Source organism: Puma concolor, chromosome B4 (assembly GCF_028749965.1).
Source record: "Puma concolor isolate L17-30 chromosome B4, mPumCon1.1.hap2, whole genome shotgun sequence".
In the NCBI taxonomy this organism is placed as follows: Eukaryota; Metazoa; Chordata; class Mammalia; order Carnivora; family Felidae; genus Puma; species Puma concolor.
This window is the reverse complement of record NC_141673.1, coordinates 101,500,823-101,509,514: the sequence shown is the minus strand read 5'-3', so window position 1 is coordinate 101,509,514 and position 8,692 is coordinate 101,500,823. Positions and strand designations below refer to the sequence as shown.

At 57.7% G+C, this 8,692-nt stretch overlaps 1 protein-coding gene across 1 annotated transcript; it reads left to right on the top strand.

Annotated features, from left to right (window-relative positions):
- The first annotated feature begins 216 nt into the window (after positions 1 to 216).
- Positions 217 to 6,486, top strand: LAG3 (lymphocyte activating 3). Its single transcript, XM_086714195.1, has 8 exons — positions 217 to 641; positions 941 to 1,088; positions 1,460 to 1,746; positions 2,488 to 2,745; positions 3,159 to 3,434; positions 5,303 to 5,545; positions 5,818 to 5,948; positions 6,283 to 6,486. Exons 1-8 carry the CDS (start codon positions 584 to 586, stop codon positions 6,421 to 6,423), a joined length of 1,542 nt encoding a protein of 513 aa, XP_086570321.1. The 5' UTR covers positions 217 to 583; the 3' UTR covers positions 6,424 to 6,486.
- Positions 6,487 to 8,692: the final 2,206 nt, after the last annotated feature.

Below are 8,692 nucleotides of genomic sequence, written 5' to 3'. Positions count from 1 at the left end.
AGGGAGGGAGGGAGGGAGGGAGGGAGGGAGGGAGGGAGGGAGGGAGGGAAGGGGGGTGAAGGGTTGGCGGGGACACCCAGGACTGAGGAAATAAACAAGGGGAGCGCCACCACAGAAGTGGAGGGTAATGCTGCTGGGAATCAACCCCCTCAGACTTTCCACTGCGAAGCGAAACTGTGAGCCCTGGGGTGTGTGGGGGGGGCAACGGGGAGGGGAAGTGGGGAAGGTGGAGGGAAGGCAGAAGGACAGGGGCGAGGGCCCTAGGAGCAGCAGAACTGCCTCCCAGCTCAAGACAGCCACCTGGCCTCCACTCTGCTCTCTGCCACTGCCTTGCCCCATTCGCTGGGACACCCCCACCCCCTCCCCCAACTCCCGCTCTCCAATCTGGCCGGCTTGCCTCTGGATTCCAGTCTCTGGTACATTGGTTCTTGCCCCTACCTCCAGGCTTCTGTCCCTGTCCCTCTTCTAGATTCCCTTCTTCCACCCGGTATCTTTGCAGAACCCCTCTTTTGTCCATCTGTCCCTCCCTTCTTTCTGACCTCTTCCCTTTGGGGGGCTCAGCGTGGCCCAGGCCTAAGGGGAGATGTGGGAGGCTCAGTTCCTGGTTCTGCTGCTTCTGCAGCTGCAGCGGGTGGCTCCAGGTAAGATGGGGCTGACCCTCTGGGAGGGTTGCCCTCCAGACCCACGGGGATGGGGGGTGGTCAGCAGGGGTTTCTGGACCTCACGGATGCCAAGGTCCTTAGCTTCGGTGGGTTCTTCTAAGGCCCTGCTCCGGGTAGTCTTTCTGCCCCAAAGCCTCTCCATGGTCTTCCCGTTGGGTGGGGAAGAGGCAGCCCAATGTCTACTTCAGCCCTGTTTCTCCTTCAGGTAGCTGAGGCTCCTCTATTCCTCAGTCTTCTGGCTCATGGTCCCTCACCTTGACCTCTCTTTTCCTCCCCAGTGGAGGCTCCAGGGTCTGAGACAGAGGTCTCTGTGGTGTGGGCCCAGGAGGGGGCTCCTGCCCAGCTCCCCTGCAGCCCCACAATCCCCCTCCAGGATGTCAGCCTTCTGAGAACAGCAGGGGTCACTTGGCACCATCTACCAGACAGGTATGCACCCCGAACTTGGGCAACAGAACCCCCAAATCCAACAGCAATGGCACCCAGACTCATAACCCAAGGCCCAAGCCAGCCTCCAGTCTCCTGCCCTGAGCTGTCGATCCCCCAGAACCCAGTGGCTCGGTCTCCCCCGCTGCCTTTCCTTGGAAGACTGCTCCCCTCACACCTGCATCCCTTCTATGCCCGCCTCTCCAAGCGTGGATGGCGCTGGCCCCACCCGAGGGGGGACGAGGATGGGGACGGTCAGCGGTCAAGAGATCTTTTGGGTGGGTTTCCTCATCCTCGAAGTGGGTCTGGGCTGCATCTCGCCCCGGGCTTCTTCCCCCTTGAATTTCTCAGTCCCGTCCCTCTCTCCCGTCCAGTGGTCCGCCGGCTCCCGCGCCCAGCCTGCGCCCCGCGGCGCCCTCCGCCCAGGGCCCGGGGCCGCGCCGCTACGTGGTGCTGATGCAGGCTCCCGGCGGCCTGCGCAGCGGGAGGCCGCCCCTGCAGCCCCGCGTGCAGCTGGAAGAGCGCGGCCTCCAGCGCGGGGACTTCTCGCTGTGGCTGCGCCCGGCCCGACGCGCCGACGCCGGCGAGTACCGCGCTGCGGTGCACCTCCGGGACCGCTCCCTCGCCTGCCGCCTCCGTCTGCGCGTGGGCCAGGCCTCCAGTAGGTGGGGGCGGGCCGTGGGGAGCGGGGCTGGAGCAGGGCGCCGCGTTCCCCGCCGCCCCGGAGGCAGGAAGGGCTGGGGCAGGGGCTGTGCTTCTAAGAATGCGCCCTGGGCAGGGCGGGAGAGGGCCCCCCCGCGTCCCCCCCCCCCCCCGCCTCCAGGAGGGTAGCGGAAGGGGGTGGGGGGGCAGAGTGGAAGGTGCCCCCAGAGAAGCATGTGTGTGGGGGAGGGGAGGACCCTAGGGAGAGATTGTATCACCCCTGGAACTCCCCTCCCCCACCCACCCTGGGAGTGCCAGGGTGGAGGAGGGGAGGCACCCCTGGGTTGCGGGGGGCGGGGGGGGGGGAGGGGGGAGAGTGTTGGGCTAGAGTGACTCATTTCAGACTTCTGTAGCTCAGGGGGTGGGCTTGGTGGATATCCTCGGGCAAGGCCTGGTGAAAGGGGAGGGTAGACCCAGCCGAGTAAACTGGAGGCACCCGAGGCAGGGGTGGGGGGAAGTAGGCAGAAGATTCCTGAGCATCCATTCTAAGCGCCTCCATGTGCCAGGCACTGGACTGGGGCGGGGCGGGGGAGGGGGTGTTGCGTGGTGGAGCGGGGCAGGGGGGCCGGTGGTGGAGGAGAGCTGGAGTGGAAAAGACAAAGAAGTCTACAGCTTGGGGCCTGTTTCCAGCCTAGTTGGCCTGCTGCGTTTGGAAGGTGTTTCTTGTGGAGCTAATCACACCTTCTTTATCCTTGAGCAGTGACTGCCAGCCCCCCAGGGTCTCTCCGGATCTCCGACTGGGTCATCTTGAACTGCTCCTTCAGCCGCCCTGACCTGCCAGCCTCTGTGCACTGGTTCCGAGGCAGAGTCCCTGTCCAGGAGTCCCCCCATCACCACTTAGCTGGAAGCCTCCTCTTCCTGCCCCAAGTGAGCCCCTTGGACTCTGGGCCGTGGGGCTGCCTCCTCACCTACAGAGATGGCTTCAATGTCTCCATTACATACAACCTCACTGTTCTGGGTAACTCCTCCAGTCTGATTTCATACTTGACCACAACCCCTTCCTGCCCCCCTGACACCTCCCCCTGACTTATGGGTCCCCAAACCAGGTCTCTGGCAGCTGGTGCCCACTGTGATTGCCTGGGCCTCACTGTCCAACTCCCTCATAGTATCTCGCATTGCAGCCTTCTCACCACCTTCCCCTCTTCTGGCTTTTCCTTGTGGCCTCACTGGCCAGCCTTTGGTCTCCCCCCTGGCCCAGCCCACATGGGGGTTTCAGAGCATCCTCAGCTCATCCACATTATCTGCTTCCTTGCACCCTTCAGAGCCTGACAACCTCCTTTGTCTTCTGCCTCCCTTACCTACAGCTCCAGGGCTCCAGCCCCTCTGTGCCTCCTGCTCTCAGCTTCAACTCTGGCTTCTCTTTTTTCCCAGGTCTGGAGCCCTCAGTGCCTCTGACTGTGTATGCTGGAGCAGGTTCAAGGGTGGAGCTGCCCTGCCACCTGCCTCCCGGTTTGGGGACCCAGTCTTCTCTCACTGCCAAGTGGGCCCCTCCTGGTGGAGGCCCCGACCTCCTGGTGGCTGGAGACAATGGCAACTTTACCCTTCCACTGGAGGCTGTGAGCCAGGCCCAGGCTGGGACCTACACCTGCCACGTCCATCTGCAGGGGCAGCAGCTCAGTGTCACTGTCACCTTGGCAGTCATCACAGGTCAGCCCCAGGTGGGAAAGGAGTAGGTCCCATCCCAGGGGAGCTGGGACAGGGAGGGAAGGCTGGCTGGGCAGAGACTGGGCAAATCCGCTTCACGATGCCAGGCCACTGGGCAGAAGTCGCAGAGGCTGCCCTTGTGGCCTCCTCTTTTCTCGCCCCCACATAAGGAACCACCGAAACAGAAAGTCTCCCCTGAGTCACTAGATGAACATTCCACCCTGCTCTGAATGGGGGGGGGGGGGGGGAGGGTCTGAGAAGTTACAAGGACAGGTGGCAAAAGTTTGAATGGTTCAGAAGAGGTGGAATATAGCTCTGGAATCCTTGTCTACTTTGGGACCAGGGCTTGGGTTAAAGTTGCAGGAAGTGGCCTGGATTTGGGAGGAGTTAATCAATCAGTCCCTTGGTCAGCAAATATTTACTGAACAAGGGCTTTTTTTTTTTAAGACAGTATAAAACAAACACAGGAAGGAAAAAAAAAACCCTCAAAACTCAGAAGTATGTGTTGATTGATTGGTAACTATGAGCCACAGCAGCTTGGCTGTGTCCTGCCGTACTCACCTGTGGCCGCTAAATAGTGGTACCGAATAGTAGGTGCTTAATAAGGTACATTGGTTGAAGGAATAAATGAATATGTTAACAGTCGTACATCTCCTGAGGGTCAGTGCTGAATTTCCACCTGTTCCAGGATACCTAGATATGGTACCCCCACCTCAGCCTCACTCTGAACCCCATCTTTTCCTCACACTGAGCCCTCTTGCTGACTTAGCCTTTCTGTCAGTAACTCCCCCCCCACCCCACCCCCCGCCCCAATCCCACTTGCCCTGACACTTAGCCTCCCACTTCCTCCACATCCAGTCAGTTGACAAAGCCTCCCAATTCTTTCCATCCAAGGTTGTCTTCATCTTCTTCTTCTGTTTTAAGTTTATTTATAGTTATTTAGAGAGAGGGATGGGGAAGAGCAGAGAGAGAGAGACTCCCAAGCAGCCCCCCACAATGTCAGTGCAGAGCCCGACGCGGGGCTCGAACCCACGAACCATGAGATCATGACCTGAGCTGAAATCAAGAGTCAGACGCTTAACCGACTGAGCCACCCAGCTGCCCCTGTCTCAGGTCTTCTTGAGCGTCAGCTGTTTCGTGTTAGTGTTCCATGCTATGTCATGACAGCTCACTGGGAGAGACTGTTACCCCTGTTTTACAGAGAAAGAATTTCTCAAATCACACAGCTGGGAAGTACCAGCCTCGGGGTCTAAGGTCAGGTGTGTCTGTCACCAAGTCTTCAGGTGCCTGTACACCATGCTCAACTCAAGACCCTTCACCATTGGTGTCTTCTTACCCATGCTCTCACTGTACAGCTTTGAGATGCTGTCTGTAGATCAGCCGTCTGTGGGTCAGTTCACTGTTCTCCGAACGTTCGGAAAGGGGGGTAGAGTTCATTCGGGGGCACCTCAAGGCAGGGGACACTGACGTGAGCCAAGTCATGGAAACAAGAAAAGTGTAAGGCGTATGGTGGTGGTGGTGGTGGGGCAACATACCTGACTGATATTGGGGTTCCTGAACATTTGGGTAGAAAGTAATGTAAAAGAATCCAAAATAGTATTTGCTGTGTGATCCTTCTGGGCCAGTTTGAGTTTGAACTGTCCCCTGAAGGCAGTAGAGAGCCTGGAAAGCTTTGAGGCAGCAAGCAGAGTGATCTGCCCAGAGCTTTGTCTTGATAAGATTAATTTGGCCATGACCCTGATCTCCTCCCCTCAACCTCACCCAATCAGAGCCCAGGTGAGTGCAGGGCGATTGAGACTGGGGAGTTGACTCTGTGGTTTCAAGTGAGGGGGTCGGGCCCCCAAAGGTCTCTTCCCTCTGATTTTTTTCAGTGACTCCCAAGTCCTCTGGGTTACCTGGCAACCCGAGAAAACTGCTTTGTGAGGTGACTCCAGCATCCGGACAAGAGCGTTTTGTGTGGAGCCCCCTGGATAAGCCGTCTTGGGGAAGTTCCCCAGGACCCTGGCTGGAGTTGCAGCAGGCCAGACACGTTTCTCAGCCCTGGCAGTGCCACGTGTACCAGGGGGAGAGGCTTCTCGGGACAGCGGTATCCTTCGCTGAGCCCTCTGGCCCAGGTCTGAGACCCCACAGCGCCACAGCGCCAGCTCCAGACCAACCATCTTGATCCCGCTTTCCAGACCCCTCCCCTGCCCCATCCCAGCTCTTTTCTTTCTAACCTCCAGCTCTTGTCCAGGCCTGAACTCACTTCTGCTATTAATTAGCTAACAATCCTGCATAAGTCCCTACACTCTGGGTCTCACTGTCTCATTGGCATCTGTAACATATGACGGTGTGGCAAGATATCCTTTCAACTGACCCTATGCCTAATGCTGTACTTCTCTTGTAGGTGCCCAACACTCTGGGAGGGCCTCAGGTCCCCTGAAGACAGGCCAGCTCCATCTGTTTCTCATCCTTGGTATCCTGTTTCTGCTCCTTTTGATGACTGGAGCCTTTGGCTTTCACTTTTGGAGAAGACAGGTGAGCCAGGGACCTCTCCCTGCCTCTCCCCACCCCCCGGCCCCCTGCCCTGGCAACTGGCTTCCCCTCCCTTTAGTTTTCTGAGTGCTGTCTGGCACCCTCTCCTCAGGGAAGATGACCAAGGTGGACTCCTGATCTTGCCTGCAGAGCCCCTTCTTCATAAGCCTCTCCAAGGACCCCTTGTGCCCGAACGACCCAAGAGAGGCTTGAAGGGACTGAGAAAAGGCCTGGGACCAGATGGGGAACACAGGGGACTGGGAAAGAATAGAGAGACTCAGTATTCTCCATATTCCCTTCATCTTTCTCCCCACCTACCCTCCATGTCTTCCCATAGTGGCGTCCAAGAAGATTCTCTGCCTTGGAGCATGAGATTCACCCACCTCAGACCCAGAGCAAGATAGGGGAGCTGGAGCCAGAACCGGAACTGGAACCGGAGCCCGAGCCGGAGCCCGAGCCGGAGCCCGAGCAGCTCTGACCTGGAAGCTGAGGCAGCCAGATCTCCACAACTCAGTCTAAATAAACTCCCTGTCAGCAGCAATCCTGAGTCTGGCTGCTTCTTGTCCAGTGAAGGTTCTAGTCTCTGCCCAGCCTCTGGGGGCTCCCTTCTCCCACCTCAGCCTTCCGACCTACTTTCCCCAGCCAATCTCTCTTATCTTCCTCTTTTCTGTTTCTGGTCTCTTCGTGATTCTTTCTGCCTTGGTCTTTCTCTTGCTCTCTCTCTCTCCTGGATAGCTTCTCTGACGCTCCAGAAGCCCTCACCCCTTACCTCGGCAGCTCTCTTCTGTGTCCTTCGCTATTACGCTGGCTGCCCTGGTTTCCTTCGTATTTTTGTTCCCCTGGCCCACCCCACCCCACTCTTGGCTCCATTTCACATTGTCCTTGGCCTTCTTGCTGCAGGGCACGGGCACTCACGCACACACACATGCACACACGGGGGAGCCCTGCCATGTCACGTCCTCCAGGGGATCAGGTCTTGCAACCTTTCTGGACAGCTGGCGGTGTGGATCCTGCTTGCCTCCACCCCACCCCCATGTTCCTTGGCTCTGGGCAACCTGTCTGGTCCCAGGCATGAGAACACACTGCCACCCAGTGGTCACTGTTTGTCATACCACAGGAGGTCACCGGGCAGGCTGGGGCGGGCTGGAGGAGATTAACGGCGCTGGGGTCCAGACAGGCACAGATCCCTGATGTGCAGTCACCATCTTTGTGCTATTCACTTTCTGTGGTCCGCACATGAGCGTGCACCAAGCGGTGGTCATATACCGTGTACGCTGTCCAGGAGAGGCACTGAACGATGCATGCCTCAGGACAAATAGCCCCGGCCCTGGCAAGGTTGTGATCCAAGTCTGACAAAGGGACGTGCTGTGAACAAAGGCCCCACGTGGGGAGAAAAATGGCCAGCAAGACAGCTGGCTATGGTGCAGCTTTGGGAGTCCCGAGACCCAGCTTCTGATTCTATCTCTGCTGATGTGACCAGGGCTTGATCTTCTCAGCCTCAGTTTCCTCATATTCAGTGGAATAATGATAATGACCCATTAAAACGGATTGCCGTGAGTACCAGATAGTAAAAGGGCTTTGAAGACTGAGGTCCCCCATTCACGATGTGCTTGTCTAATGACCCATTTGTGAAGGAGGCAGCCGGCCTCCGTGTTCCAGTCATGCCAGGAAGTGCACGTAAGACCCACAAGCCTGCCTGCCTTCCGTGTTGTCTCTCTCTTGGAGAGAACATTCACCTGGGCCACGCAGACGGTCATGCAGCAGAGGACACACACAGCCTTAGCCCCCAGCAGCTCCCACCCCATGGACCTAGACCTCCACCTGCTACATGTGCTGGGCTCTGGATTTGGCTGCAGACAGCTCTGGCAGGGCACGGACAGGAGGGAAAAAACACTGAAAGGCAGTGGGAGTGAGTCTGCAGGAGCAGGAGGCACAGGAGGTCATGTGCACATGCTGTGGCAAACACACCAGGTACCCCCTGAGCCTGGGTGCCATGTGCACGGTGACACGAACCATGAGGCTGAAGACATATCCCTGTGGAGACACGATGGCCAGAGACTTGGGGACAGAGGGATACCTTTGGGATCCCTCTGTGCAGAGCCTTAGAAGTAGAGGGACACCCTCTGAAGCCTGAATAACAAAGCATTTAAGGCGACCTGAAGTTCTGAGCCTTAGTATGGCGGTGATCTTGTCACAGGTTGAGAAACAGTGGCACAGAAAGAGACTCTGGCCCATAATGACACTGTCAAGTGCAGTCCTGAAGTTCCTTTGAGAAGCCTTGAGGTCCCCCCTTGTTGTGGCCTGGGGATAGCTGCCGAGGAGACCCTCGGCTCTGCCCTAGGACCCTGCTCTCCACAGCTGTAATGGAAGCCCCCATGTTTTAATGGGGGTAGGGGTTTCCTGGAAAGTTCTGTGGGTGGCAATTTTCCTCTCTACTGGGTAACATCCTATGCCCTTTGGGCTTATGAGAGTAGTCATCAAGGATTCACCGTCGTCTATGTGGGGACTTCCCCATGCTCCTGAATGAAGGGGACAAGGAGGGGACAGAAGCAGAGTGAAAGGCCACCTTGTTCCTCTACCCACTAAGGAAGAGAAGAGCAAAGGGTACAAGGAGGAGGGGGCATGGGGCTTGTGCATACAGGGTTCCTTTTATTCATTCTCACCCCCTCCTCTGTGGAGTCTCTCCTAGGGGTGACACATCCCTACTGCCCCTTCAGCTCCTCCAACCTCCCCCCTCTGCATCCAGC

Bases quoted from the DNA above. Each gene is read 5' to 3' on its own strand.
- LAG3 (XM_086714195.1), top strand. From the start codon at position 584: ATGTGGGAGGCTCAGTTCCTGGTTCTGCTGCTTCTGCAGCTGCAGCGG. The intron at 1,089-1,459 runs GTATGCACCCCG...TCTCCCGTCCAG, and splicing joins TGGCACCATCTACCAGACAG to TGGTCCGCCGGCTCCCGCGC. The intron at 2,746-3,158 runs GTAACTCCTCCA...CTTTTTTCCCAG, and splicing joins ATACAACCTCACTGTTCTGG to GTCTGGAGCCCTCAGTGCCT.